We start from the raw sequence: 15848 nt of genomic DNA on the forward strand, positions 1-15848 counted from the left end.
GAACATTTTATACACAAATTCTACCAAATGTCCAAATTGGACAAATTGTGAATATAAAAAACTAAATAAAAAAAAAATTTTATACACTAACAGAGATAAAAGAAACTTTTCAAATTAATTCTCTGTTGGCAAGCTGAACAAGCATATTTATATCCACGTTTACCGTTTTTACGATTTTATACTTTCAAGGAATCTAGAAAATTTCTGGAATACTATAGTTTTTATTACGCTATACAATAAATTTTTAAATGAAATGTTCCAGAAGTTTTCAAGAAAAATAAAATTCGCTTCGAAGGAATTCACGAGCGAAATCTCGTCGGGTTGCCTACGGAGGGTTAAGCATCAAACTCTATTGAATTCAGCCATCGATGCTATAAAAATACAGCTGAGCACATAAATCAGCTTTTTCGTTTTACAAAACAACAAGCACTTACGATCTTTTCAAAAATCCCATAAGAGTTACGATCGCTCGATGAAGGCCAAGAATGGTAGAAGTCTTTCGTTTCAGGAAGCTTTCCATCGTGAATGGAAGTTGTCGTCGAACTATTGCCAGTCCTTTCAGGAACGGTTCGTATTTCACCATTTCCTCGCAGCGACGTCTCATCGATGCTGCGCCATCTACGCACGCGATAGAAACAACGCGCGAACAGAACATACGCCGCGGAATGTTCGATGCTTCGACTGATTGCAGCTTTACAGCCTCTGACTCGATAAAATTCACGTCATAAAGTTAAGGCAGAAAGGATAAAAAGGAAGGGAAGAGCACAGAGAAACGGATCAGAGGAACGAGAAAGAGAGAGATATAGAGAGAGAGGGGGGGGGAGAGATAGGGAGGATAGAGACAGAGAGGAAGGGAGCGTGAGAGGGGGAAATTTGAAGCGCATCGCGTATGCATATGCTCGTAAATCCGCGGTAGGTGCGTGCACTTCGGCTTTATGAGTCGTGGCTTGATTGTAAAACCAGCGTTAAATCAGAAGCGCGTGATACTTTCGTGTCGTCGCGAATGGAAACTGAATAATCACGAGCTTACTCGAGTGCCTTCGCGCGACGAATGTCGAACGCGTAGTACGTATTGCGACGAACAGTCGTACAGAATATACACACCGCCGGAAGGTGTTTCTATCGATGCCTTGTTTATTTTGCTGCGCCATCTATATCTTCCAAAGACACCAGTCGCTCTGCGCAATTAAGAGTGTGCGTTCAAAATCCGCTCGTCTCGCGTACGTTGACGCGTGTTTCGTGTGTTTTACGTGGTTTTATAAATACTCTATTCGTTAGAACACGCATTCGACCGACAAGCAGCTTTTAAGATACGAATATGTGACGCGAAGATAGTTTTGCGAAGAAAATCGACATGTGCAGTGTGTATTACGTTTGACAGACGACGATGCGCTTCGTTGTTCTTCTACCGAGCAGTGCTTGGGTAAGTTTTTTTCATTTCGATTGATTTAATCGAGAACGAGAAAAGTATAATATTTCATACTAGTTTTGTCTACTTTCGTACATGACTTTAGACTGCGACAGCTTGCAGGTTACCATAATAAGGTTAGGTTTCGAGTTAGATTAGTATTATCGTATTAGAGGCGCTTGTCATTAAGGAATAATATTGTTTTTTCGATTTTGAAACGCAAACAGTTAACGCTAGTGATTCTAAATTAACGAATTAAACGACGTTTTAAATCGAGTCAGATATTTCATTCTTATATGCCATTACAAATTATAACCTCTTAAATTATCAATCAGTCGTTTTGCGTCGACATTATCGTAATCGTTCGTAATCGATAAATAAATAATCAACGATTTGTATAAATTACAACGAATAAATAGCAATGATCTCATAGAAAACTTGTAAATTGGCAAATCAGCGTGCAATTATTTTATGTCAACGTTATCTTAACTGTTTATAATCGATGAATAATTAATAAACGATCTATATAAATCATCGTTTTATACGAACGAATAACAACGAGTTAAGGGAAGTAACTAATCTTTCTACGTAAACGAAGTACACGAGAAAGCATCGGAATCATGAAAACGTGAATCACGAAAAACTAAAACTAAAAATTGTTTCACGCACTCCGCGGTAATTAAGAAAGGAGAGAAGTGTACATTGCCCGAGGAAACTTCCACGAACATTACTCAACGCGTCTCCTCTTTCATTCTCTTTTCACCGCACTCGCAAATACAGGACTCGTGCACCGGCAAGAAAAGAATGATTAAAGCCCGAACATTTCCTCCGCTTTCGAGACTAACCAAAGAATAGCGTTCTCAAAAGCAGTGTAAGCAATCTCGTCCGTGCCGTAAATTCCGTTCAATTTATCGCGGTGGCCGTGGGCTGGCGCTTTCTAACGCGATACTCGTTGCTCCCGGGGTGTTTCTTATTTTTCACGGGCCGCGACCTTTCCGCCAATAAACAACCAAATTTCCATTACACCGGTGCAAACAACTACGAAAACGGGTAGGAAGGATATAAAGCGCGAAGCGAAAAACCGTGAGCCTGGATAACGGTAAGGCAGAGAGTTCTAATTTCGTTCGCTGGCTCATTGTTCGTTATCATCGCGCACTTCTTCTTCCGGTGGAAAATGCGAGATCGTTCGAACGTCGTGTTTAATGCCGGGGTCCCGGGAGAAAACCGAGAACGTAATTAATCTCGGCTCCACGAGCAGCCGCCGGTCTCGTGCAGTTTCGTGCAGCACCCTGCCGTTACAACTGTAACGATCGTGGCCTGGAACGAGCGCATCCTGCGCTTCACGCCTCCACGAAACAACCGGCAGCTCGAAGCTACCGTTCGCACGGCCCTTTCGTGCACCGTTCTCAACCGAGAAGACCGGATCAGCCCCTCATAAACTGTCCCTCCTTTCTTTCTGCGGCTGATTGTGTCGATAAAAAGAGCTACGACTAATTCTTTCGCTGTGATAAGTAGCTGGTGCTTTCTGAGACGTACGTATTATACGATTCTTCTTCCTTCTTCGTGGTTATCGAGGTCGCGTGGATCGAACGTACGACGAACAGCGTTATTATGCGTGGTGGAATTGTTCGGTGATCATAGAAATTGTATAATTGTAATCATTCGATGATATTGGAAATTGGACAATTTTAGAAATTAATGTCACTTTCTCTGTTCTCCTGCCGAGTGAGATTGTATTTAAAAGGTCTTGTGGGTAGGGATCTTAGGATTGAGTGCAACCACAAAGCAGCACGATAGATAATGAGAAAGTTTATGTCTGTAACTTTTCTTGGGTTATCTTTATAACTTGGTTTTTTTATGAAACTATTGCATTTAACAGAATTATTCTTTAACGATTTTATTTTCTATTCGGTTAAGAAATAATTCGAATATCTTAAAATGATGCTTCAAAGAAATCTTTCATTTATTACAAATCGTAATTTATCGTTCGATATTGAAAATTTGTGAAGTCGCGCGTCTAACTTCCGAAGAATAGAACGATCTAAGTAGGTTAGGTTATCCTATTCTTGTTATCTGCTACACGTTCTACGATTTTGGACTTGAAAGTTTTCTCGAAAAGTTGGTACAGCTGGTACCGCAAATAAAGATTTATCGGACTGATACGGTTATCTAGGCACTTCAGAAGAAAAAGGTGCAAGAACGAATGTCGGGATAGAATATGTAGGTATAAAAAGAACCAACGGTACCATCTTGCCGGACCAGAACTCGAATCTTTGAATAGTGCAACCTTCCAACTTATTGAGTTATCTGATCCGTCAGCACATTTTGCCTTCGCTTTATTCTCATATGCATTCTGCATTATCGTTCGAATAAATGTGCGATGATTCCAAAATTTCTAAAGAACAAAATATTCTTCTTGTGCCAAGAATCTACTATTAGACTATTACAAAAGGACAAGCATGTTTTATTAAAATTATGGCGCACACTTTTTGAAGAGTTTAACCTTAATCACGTACTCGTAAAAACAAAAAGCGTAATCGATCAGTTGGATTTCTAAAAAACTCAAGCAACATTTACTGATACCACTATAAAATACTACGTACAGTTCTGAATATTATATGAATAAATGTTGCTTGAGCTTTTACTAATACTGCTATAAAATACTCTATACACTTTTGAATACTATATGAATAAAATTTATCATAATTAATTTAATATTGGAGAAGTAGTTAGCTAATATTAATCAAGTTAACTCAATCGAAAAATAATTTCAACCTCATCGTTCTTTTCGATTCAGCTTTCGGTAACTGTCCATCGCACTCGCGTCAAAAGAGTTACAAATACTTAGGATCGAATAATTTGACCATCATACAATTACAGTCCTGTCGAAGCATTTTCCCGTTAATTGTTTACACGCCGCGCGAATACCAAATTAACTTGGCGACAATGTGTGGTTTCCGCGGCGACCGCGATCATAGCAGTCGGACGAGCTCGAATAGATTTCGCTGATGCAATTGTTCGTAGGCACGAAATATATCTATAGAAAATTTGCAGGCTCGTTAACGTTTAATATTGAGAATTATTGGTCTGGCCGGAAACCGATGAATAGGACCCTGCTCATTCATGCTCGCCGTTCGTCGAACACATTGTTGTGTAATTAGTTTTAACTTCGTTAAAGAGCTATACCCGCTGCTTTATTTCCCACGAATTTACCTGCGTAGTAGGTAATTATTGGTAATGAAGGCCGGGAAAACAATGAGTGGCCATAAGGGAATTTTTGTTTTCTCTGATATCTGTTTTTAAATACGCAACTTGAGATTGGACATGATCGATATCTCACCAATTTTTAATACGTTTTCCCTATATGTATGCTAAGTGGCTTATATATTTTCAAATCTTCAGTGTCAAATACGACTCGATTGATTTCTACGGGGTGGTTGGTAACTGGTGGCACAAGCGGAAAGGAGAAATTAAAAATTTTTTTTAAATTTTTTATTCTATATTTTCGACTTCTTCTTTCGCGTAGAATCACCCCCTTTCCGTTTGTACCATCAGTTACCAACCACCCTGTATATGTAATATAAATTGATATTAAAAGTTGGAGGATTATAATTTTATCGTATGGGTGAGTACATTACGTAATTATACGTGTTCGTTGTTATCGACTTTTTCATTGTAATAAAATATTCGATAAAAGAGAGGAAACAGTCGTTGCGGTTAAATGATAAGCATACAACTATCAGCTTTCATTTAACAGCACATTTTCCAAAGGTTGAGGCTTTCCTCTTTCATAATAACGTCCCTCTTTACGAATTGAAATCTCACGATGCGTCCGATTCAACGTGGAAACAATAAGCGCTCGAATGCTGTCGATATCATGAAAAGCGAATTGTGATTATTTCACAATGAACGATGTTTCATTCGATTTATGTCATTTTTTTTTCAATTGCACATGGCCGCGCGCACACGTTTCCCCCTGACAGCAAATATTACATGAATAATCAAGTTCGTGAAGTATGATGGGGCTTTTAAAATCGACCGTTTTCGGTCGAATCATGCATGAAACACGTCGAATCGAAAAGAGAGGCGGGTGGGAAAAAAATAGAACGAACGTGACGTTTCTTTAACGCTTATTCTTCATTACTTACGGTGAATTTAACGTGGGTACGCAACAGAGCATTCTGACATAAAAAAAAAAAAAAGATATAAAAAGTATAAAGAGCGTTTTACACACTTTTTTCGAGTCGTAATTCCTTCGATAAAAATGTATCTGGGTTAAGCACGGAGGACCGTTTTATATCTTTATCCTCCAACGTGCCGTAACATCAGAAATTTTATCACCGATTGTTCTTCTTCGGCTTAATCTGCATAATTAATGTAGTTTCATCTCCTCGCCTTGTAGTCGTATTACATTATGGTGCGTTTTATTTCGATTCAGTTACTTTTTCTCTGTAAAACGAAATAGCGGCAATGACGTGTTAAATAATTTAAACTGTCGCTTTCAAATAAATCCTTTACGTATTCCGTTATACTAAAAGTACGTTAAATTTTGAAATACATATTGCACTTTATGTTTCATTTATTGATAATGACAGTATTGGGGATTGGTGAATTTCATTGAATTACATTTCATTATTTCAATTTTCGATTAAGAGCGATTCAAATATGTCCAATTTATTTCTCATATTTTAATATTTAAAATCTTACTTTCACCGTAAACAAATATGATTTCAATCCTCTAAATAACAATATTCTACGATATATTTATTAAAATTCAGTGATAAAAATCGGAATTTTAAATATCAAAGTAAATTTCAACAACTAAAAATTCGTTTGCGAACGAAACTTTGCAACAACTAGCCAAACACGTTCACTTCCCAAGTATTTCACAAACATGCAGAAAAAAGAACCACGGCAAAACTTTCGCGTACTACAAAAGAGTTTACGTAGGAATAGAAAATGCGATGGTATCAGCTTCTCTGTGAAATGTTCCGTAATATATCAATTCGAACTAAGAAGCTCGAGCTCCATTCAGTAATAGTATTTAATCAACATTTTGCGACTCGACGTACAATAGGAAATTATTATGGCAACATTATGCGAGAAGCTATTCGTAGGATAGTACAGAGTCCGGTAATTACCGTTATTTACCTTTTTGCCACGCCGCATCGGTTGTAGTCTGCTCCTTAACGAGGCATGTCACGAGAACACGTTCGATCGCAGGGTTAATTTGGACGCAACGAAACCAAAGCCCGGGGCATTCTACGATTGCATCTCGATACGATCGTTATAGGATGAGCTCTATGTCGGATTTTCGCTTAGCGATATCAGGCCTACCTCCGACGCCATTGATCAGTGGCATCGTTCCAAATTACCCTTTAAACATCCATTCGCCGACGCGGAATTGTTCACTTTTCTCGATCGGTCGATCAGTTTTTACGTGCCGGCATTGCAGACGCGACTGACGTGTAATTTCTCTTGACATTTCGCCCCGATTTCCGGCTGCAACCGTGCCGCGAAAAAAAAGTAACAACGAGAGTTCGTCCAAGTTCTACTGCATGAAACACAATAGCGCATACTTTCTGTCTCTCCCTCTGTCTTTCTTTCTCTTTCTGCGAAACCCTCTTTCCTCGACAGCACTTTCAATCCGTTTGATTGAACGAAATTCGGATCGACGTGGAGACAGGCTAGAAAAACTCATTTTTGATGCTTGGCTCGAAGAACCGATGGAAGGGAATTTTGGAAAAAAAAGGCACGCGGATAGTCCCGATGCAAAAATCATGATCGGTCGGCGAGACTTGCAGCAATTTGTTGGACGCATATATGGGACGAGGAACACGAAAACCGTGACGAGAGAATATTTTTGAAAATATTGCCGCTATAGGAAAATGTTATTGGACGGTACTGAAGTGCCTTAAGCGATACATTTTTTGTTTTATTTTAAAATTTAGTTTTCTACGGGTGAAGGTTTTAATGGAAAATTCGAAATCATTGTGGTTTCTGTTATCCGTTGCATAATCTTGTGTTTTGCAATTTATAAGATTATCAATTAACGAATCGTTAATGGTGACACATAATTTATATATCAAATCACATTTGTCTTAGTATTTTTATACTTGATATACGTATAATTTTTATATTCCACTACTGTTGCATATGTCGAAGAAGACTAAACAGTTTTTTATCCATTAGCGCTTCTATCAATACGCGAAAGCTTCATTGAAGTAATTTAAGTGTGTTTAGAACAGTCATCGTTCTTTCGTCCAGTTAAAAGATAATTATGTTTCATAAATTAATCGAATTTCTAGGGCCCTCTAACGATATAAAAATCTCTAACGTCAGCGTAATGTGTATAGCTGCGTGGCAACGATATTTCTTCAAAGCTACTAAAATTTCCGAACATACCGCCGTATATTCTATTTATCAAATACTCTCATTGAAACATAATGAACGTAGAATTCTTCAATTTTGCAACTAACGTTTCTGACTCGAATTCTTTGAAACTCCAATTCCATCGGTATTTCTAGCGAACGAAGATTATCCATCAATCGTCGCTTTAACACGCTGTTATTTGTTTAATTTTCGTGCAGATCGGTCTCCATAATGCGATATGGGGCAAAACGTTCCAAAGCGTAGTACCTGTAATTTCTACAGTGGGTCGGATAGTGACGGTAATGCATAATGATTATGAGGTATTACGTACGAACATTGTGCGCGCTCTCGTTGGAAGGTCCTTCATCATGTTCGACATGGACACGCCATATTTTCCAATACACAATCTGTGAAAGGAATGAAGCACGTTCGTTGATATATGGTGCCACTCAAGGCGTATAAGCGGCAGTAATTCACGGTATTATCTGATCTGGATGCGTGGCTATGTGAAAGCGGATAGCGCTCGCGCCAGAGTAACAACAAGAGGGTGGCGGAAACCACGTTGAACGTGAAAGGGGTGACGATGATCAGAGAAAAAGAGAGAGGGAGAGAAGGAAGGAAAAGAAAAAGTTAACGAAGAGAAATGATCATCCATGGCGATGGCTTACCAAAGATCGGCACTGTATTGATTTGATCGAAACGGTTTCTCTTTGTTTCACAAGATTATCCCTAAATTGATGTCTTGCGGCACAAGCTCCGATAAAATACGGTTTTCGCGTATAGTATTTTACTCATACAGACTTTTGTTGGTAATCCACTATTGCGTAGATACATTGTGTGCGAAAAATTGTTAGATTTTGTACGTTTGAATGATTTCAAGATTAAAAATAAAGCTTATCCGCGCAGACATATTTGGCGAGCCACTCTTCTTTCCTTTCTTATCTCTTACAAATTAACTTTGAATCTTCTGGCCATTTCTCAGGAAATAAAGTTTGTCTTATAACGATACGTATGAAACAGTAGACGGATATTAAAAAATTCTTTTATTAATATAATACCGAAATCGATTTGTTTAATACCAATACCGATGTAATACTAAGTATAATTTTTTAAACGAGATCTTGATAGAGTTTTTAAAATTTTTTTAGAAATTTCAGTTTGTTATTTCTCCACTTTTGCAAAATATATGTATGCTTAGCGTGTTGTTTCAAGTACGTGTGTTTATGTATATATATCTTTATTTGTTAAAAGATTCTATATAAATGCGTAATACGTTCTTAGAGTTCAATCGACAAAATCGCACGATTTTCTCAGCGTCTGACAAATTTCGTCAAATTCTTTCATCCACAAGTACCATTGTCCTCATAATGAAATTCACGACTACTTTCCCTCTGCCATTTATTTCGTACCCGCCCATTCGTTCCATTATTACCGTCGTTGAGGGTTTTTATTCCTTGGTTCTTGCCTCGTCCCCGTTCCTTCGGCACCGGAGTTTATATTTTTCATAATTAATTGGCCAGGCCGGAGACTTCTAAACAATGGTTAAAGTCCCTTCGTGATTTTCGTGATTTTCGCGATTCAAGAAATAATGAGGCGTATTCATCATCTCGCGGAAACGTCGCGGATAAAATGTGTGGTTTGTTACAGTATATAGTTACTCTGTGGCACGAATTCACGAATTTATTCACCCAATTTTCAATTTCATTCATTCTATTTCGTTCAATTAAAAAATTAGAGCGAGATCAAGAAGTCTTTAACGAAACCGTTTTTAGAGGAAACGATATGAATTGTGTCATTAACGGTTATAAAGAGTAATTATATAAAGTACAAGTAAGATACCTTCGTTAAGAGAAATAAAAAAAATGCGAAAGAGAAGTTGAATAAGAAATAATTAATGCACGACTCTTCGTGAAAGGCGGGAAGAATTTAAAATACAGTGTTCGTAAATTTCGGTTACTTTTAAGTAGAACTGTTAAAATTTTCAAGTAAACATTGACAAAGCGATGTAAAATAAAAATGAATGTTTTTGAAAAATCCGCGGTATAAAAAATATTTTTAAAAAGTCTTCTTTTCGAACATTCTCCAACGCAGGTTTTCCAAATAAAAAACGCTTACCACCATTGGCGCGATCAAATACGAACGTAACATTACGTTTGAAGTTGAAAAAATCTGAAATGGAATCCTTTATCTCCAAATGATACGATATCGCAGTGTGTATACGTATCCTATCGTTCGTTATCTACCTACGATATCGCAATATTTTCATTTGTTCGGAACAGTTTCTACGAGCACGTGTCGGCACATCGAAATGCTATTAAACACAGTTCATACTGATGGAAGAAAGATCGAAGTCGCTGAATGTTAGTGATATATATCATCGTACGCTTTCTCGTTGATACGTGACTGGAAGCAGGGGAAGCTGGCTGGGTTTCTTAAATCACTGAAGCACCGCCAGAGAATAGTAACCGGTATCTTTGCTGGTAGTACCATATTCCGTGCACGATTTACCCGGAATCGGAATGCCTGGTGATCGTGTCCTGCGGTTGAGGACGATTTCTCCAGTGAATGTAAGAGACTAAAGGGGGAGAGAAAAGAGTTGGAGAGGTGACTCGATTTCCATTACTTATAATCATTGATTTAGACAAAATCAGTCGGAGACGTGAAGAGAAACCGGAGTAGTTAACAAAAAAGTTGAAGTATCTCAATGACGTTCTCTATTATTATTATTATTATTATTTCTGAAATAACGATTCATTTTTTTAGTAATTTACACTTGTAGCTTGGTGATTCCATAAAAAAGACAGCAAGCGTTGCTTCCGATTATTAATTTCTACACTTTGGTAAAATTCCAATCGTGTTGCTACAAGTTGATCAAAATATCTGGATACTGACGAACGACAGTATATTACGACAGTGATTTTAAAAATTAATGGAACGTTTATAACTTGCAAGAAATAAGGCATTAGACTTTTGTCTCTAATTTTGTATTTATAACTTGGAATTTCGAAATTTTTATTCGATAATGTCTCTCCTTCGCGCTTGCTGTATTTTACGTTTATTTTCCAATGTTAGGTAGTTTGAAATTAAATGCATTTTAATATTTCATGATATAGATTCTAAGAACGAAATATCTCGAATCATGTTCGACAATGATGGTAGTGGAAACACAGCCATAAATCTCGGCTTCTCGCGTCTGAATACTCTTCGCGTTGTATTCATGCGTCTTTTGTCTGATCAAGCGTCGTCATATATCACTTCCTTGTCCTCTGCTGCACTATATTTTGCTTATCTGAATCGATACATAAAACAAGCACCTTTTTGTTATAAAACAAATACAATGTCTCCTCTTTCTCGATTTTTGTATATAAATATTCCTTCTGCCACATTGTATGAAGAATATTTTTCGAAATGTGGAAAGCTGATTATCTATGACGTGTCTTTATGAAAATATATACGTACCTTGAATTAGGTCAACTGTCAGTTTCTCAAGTATTGTCAAAACTTCTCTTTCGAGTAGATCCATAGAGACAGAATTCTACTTGTTTGCTCAGGCACGACCCTATTCTATTTGTTTTACCAGACACGAACCGATACTACTACTTTCGTGCCCGTTCGTATACGGTGTAATTCTACTTGGCTATCCATGCACGATTCCATTATATTGGTTTAGCTTGGTATTGGAACGCAAACTTTTGCCATAAATACTCGAAGACAAAAATAAATTGTGCCACTCTAAACACGATATTCACGACTCTATTTTCGATCAATGTAAATTTTTACCGAAGTTAATGTCTCGAAGATTCATTCGAAACAAATTATTTCAAAGATCGTTTACTATGAATTATCAAACAGTTACCTGTAACACCTGAAACGTTTGATCAAACTCATCCTACGGTTCGTTGACGCGATTCGAAACACGCTCCTTTGAAAACACGCCTCTTATCTTTCATTTTTCTCGAAAGTTTTAAAACGAGTTCGTCTCGCTCTACCATGTCGTGTAAAACATTACTCGTGTACATAAGGCTTCATTATTGAAACACGAATACGCAGTGACGGGACGTCAAGAAGGCGTCAGGAATAATCACGCCTCGTTGCTCTGGCGAGAAACTTTTCTCGTCCTTGATGCATGCACGTTGCACGGTTCGGCAGGTGAACAGTCAAAGTGCTAATGCATGACGGAAGAGTTGGAATAAGTATCGATCGGCCGCAGTGGTCGAATAGCAGTTACCGGCGAGCATGGTCAAACAGTAGTAGTAATAGAACCGGTCGTGGTTAGCCAGTAGTAAGAGGGTAGTTGCGGTCAGACAGTTAGTATCAGGTCTCGCTGCGGTTTGTCGTGAATAACAGTTTTAGTTCATCATATTGTATTCTTGCTTTGGAAATGTCAGCGGTTACGAATCGGTTCACGCTGCAACGCTCTGGGGAAAATTAACGTAGGAATACCAATGGGGGGAAAAAAGGAACGTCGAGGAACGTTTCTACGCCTGTAATAAAACTTACGTGTTAATAAAATTTACAGGCCGCCTTCCTGGAAGAAGGTGAAAAGAATAACTAGTGGGAGGGAGGCAGTTATAACGAAGGAAACGAAATATTTACTTGGCAGGCAGTTGCGGTCGAGTTTGTAGAAACCTCGCTATCTTCATCTTTAGGGCGTGTAACGAGATATTTCGCTGTAATTTGTAGAATTCTTTTTTATCCGCATGTGTGCTTGTTCGTTATGTAACGAGATTCTGCGTTGTGTTGTAAAATTACCGTGGATGGTAAAATTAGTTTATTCTTGGAATTAATATTTTAACGAGTTCTAGAAGAGCTTTAATTGAAAGTTTTACGGATTTCTAGATACTTTGGTCGGATTATTGAAGATCATTCATATTTTATCATATTTAGTAAAGAAATTTTATAAAAAATTATAAATAGTAAAATAATTCAGAACGTTGTATGAAATATACAGTTGTTCGCGAAAATAGCGCTACGGAAATTCGAAAATATTTTATACAACACGCACGATATACCTACGTATAAAGATTTTCCACGGTAGGTCTTCATGTACTTTCGTGTACCGCTTTGCTTCGTAGTCGCCTCGTCTAATATTGTGCCGTAGTAACAAATGGAGCCTACAACGAAGTACTGTATTACAAATTACCACAATTACCTTCTTAGGGGGAAAAAACAGCAGCTTACGTGACACTAAAATTCGCGAAGCCACTTTACACGATCTTTTATCGTCCCTCTTTCCCGTCTTCGTAACTGAAAATATTTACAACTTCAAGAAATTGCGTGACTCAGCTTGTTTATCAACCGTAGAAACGTAGAACGTTTTCGAGCCGTCTTAACAATACCTCGCGCAGGTTTCAACCGGTCCGCGTGAAGATGTAAACACGTTCGAGTTTCCGGGTGGGCACGGTAATTTAATCAACTTCTTAACGGCATTCTGGACGTTTTAATATTTCACGGAAAACTATCCAAGTGGAGTTCTCCTTTGCTCGCCCTGGTGAAAGTATGTAAGCGTCGTTTGTCAACAAGTAACGGCTTCGTGGCACGAACCACGGAAGTTAGGCTGGCTTGGCTTGCCGTGCGTTTAAGAGGATGTCAGGTTGAAACAAAGCCGATTAAGCGCTTAAGACCGAATCGGTTGAATGCCTAATTACGCCGTGAATGGCGTTCAAGTAGATTCCTCTCGCTGGCAATGCTACAACTTTCCTCTCTTCCCATCCCTTTTCCTGCCTCTCTCTTTCTCTTCCCCTTCTTTCACTGTCCACCTTGTCTATTGTTCCCCTTGGGCTCTACTTGCTTAGCTTCTTATCGAATACAACTGAAATTCCTGCTTTACCTCGTCCGAATCACTTCGACGTATCGATCTCTTTTTATATAAAGGGAATCTATATAAAGCTATACAATTAGGATCCTGTCTGTAACTTTTTAATTTAGGAAACGAATTATGTAACCAAAATGGTATTTATTAAATGCCTTCATAATGAATGCAGAATAACTGAAATAGGATTCGAAAATTTAATAACTCCCATACTGGAGTTAACGATAAAGCTGTTCTTTTTTCGATTTTGGCCCATAGGCTTGGTAAACCCGTATATATTGGCTTGGCAACTAAGTGATTACGGATTTTGTCAATACCACCCAATGACAAAATCCGTAATCACTTAGTTGCCTACCCAATATATACGAAATTGCTCATAATCTAAACAAACATCTAATACACTGAGGGCAATCTTCGTTCAAATTGCTTACACCATATTGCTCGTGACGATGTGTGCAAAAGTCATTTTCGTTATTATCTTCCCCGGATAGCATGCCACAGCTATCGAAATAATAACAAAACAGCAGCTGAATAACCGCCTCTGATATACATCCGACGATAACCCCTCCAAAGGGACTAAAACCTCCATATAAACACCCTCCTAAATTAGCGCTCAACACATTATTCTATTGTAACACTTTGAACCGTCACTCTGTTGGATTTATAGAATAAAATTGCCATCATCTTATACGAAGTTCAATTTCTTCACCTTATTCGTGAAACGTTCGAACTGCGACGCGAGGAGATCACCGGCGATCTATCGGTTTCGTGATTTCTTGTGTCTTCGACGTGACACTAGCAACGCTATCTCGACAACGCAACTCGCACTGTCCGACTTCTCGATTCGCACTCTCTGGCTTCTCCACTGACACTGCCTGTTAAATCGTCTTTTTCCCTTAGCATCCCTTTTAGCATCCCTCGTGGCCAGGGTCACGCAGGCCCTTTCCACGAAACTATTCGATCGAAGGACCGAGGACACATTGATGGGCCTGTTGGCACTTGGGCTTTCTCGCGACATGGTTTATGGTTCAGCCGATATCTCTTAGGCCTTTCGTACACGATACTACAATATAATTTTATTTAAAAACTTTAATATGGTGAAAATTAGTTGCCAAATAGCCGCTGATTTATACATTTCTTTTAGAGATAAACGTAACATATAGTTTTACTCCGGTATACGGTTTTGTATAGATTTTGTACTGGCAAACCTGATTACTTCCGATCTGTGAAATCGATAATGAACATTAGATCAGTCCGAGACGCGTTATAGTTCATATTGCGATAGCTGCGTAATAGCTTGTCTTGTTTTACGAGACTATGTATGGAGGACGTGATCGATCACGTTTGTCATTTCGAGTGTGATTTCCATTGTTTTGCGGATAATTGGTCGTTGTACCGAATTGCCATAATATCCTGGTATATATACATATATATGTACAATATATATATAGACTTTATAATGTATGAATTCTGTGTACATACAGAACTTCGTATTGTATGACGTAATATGATTCTATATGGTGGCGATTTTACCTTTCAATTTGGTATGATTTAATATTGAATTACTCTTTACTAGTGAGTTCAATAATATCCATGCAATTTCCAGTTTCTCCATATTCTAGATTTGTAATCTTGTATAATATCGTTTAATAAAACTTAACCTGTGATAGATAATATTTCAGTAATGTTTGAGCGTTTTGTTTGAAGATTTCCTTTTGATTTTATTCTTAATTTGTTCGAGACCTATGACTTGGACGTTGAATCTGCTGGTACTTCTTTGCAGAGCACTTAAGGTTGAGTTATTTACAAAGATTTACCGAACTTCTAGCGTCGATAAATTGTGGATATTCGTGGAAAATTATATTTTTTAGAGAAATGGAACATAAACGAAGAATTGTTCCTAGGTAAATGTTAAAATGACTACTTTACTTTGTGTATTTTGTATACTTCTACATATTTTGGGAATTTCACACATTTAAAGTCTAGTCACAGTCTAGATCAGTCAATCTACCGATTGTAACTATAAAAGTCGCTAGGTTGGACACATTATTTGTGGAATGAAGTATCTAGTGCGTAAGATAGTCAAACTTCTAGAATCTTCGCTTCGGTGTGCGGGTTCTTCGGTTTCTGGAGGAAAATGCAGTGTGTCGATCGATCTGTGATGAATCTACACGTACAGTTACGGTACAATATAGTTGTAATACTAACGAAATACCAGATTGCATTGTCTTGAACGTCGCGGGAGTCTCGAGTTTA

At 38.0% G+C, this 15848-nt stretch overlaps 2 protein-coding genes across 4 annotated transcripts in view; one reads left to right on the plus strand and one right to left on the minus strand.

The window, feature by feature from the left end:
- LOC117214866 overlaps positions 1-795 on the minus strand; it is a 115741-nt gene extending 114946 nt beyond the window's left edge. Inside the window, exon 1 of the mRNA XM_033461242.1 lies at positions 435-795. Within this exon, the coding sequence (XP_033317133.1) occupies positions 435-655 (221 nt within the window). The 5' untranslated portion in view covers positions 656-795. The remainder of the gene's footprint in view (positions 1-434) is intronic.
- LOC117214864 (protein O-mannosyl-transferase TMTC1-like) overlaps positions 1-15848 on the plus strand; it is a 280632-nt gene that overhangs the window by 101035 nt on the left and 163749 nt on the right. The window lies entirely within an intron of this gene.

Source organism: Bombus bifarius, unplaced genomic scaffold, assembly GCF_011952205.1.
Source record: "Bombus bifarius isolate JDL3187 unplaced genomic scaffold, Bbif_JDL3187 scf7180000009243, whole genome shotgun sequence".
Lineage (NCBI taxonomy): Eukaryota > Metazoa > Arthropoda > Insecta > Hymenoptera > Apidae > Bombus > Bombus bifarius.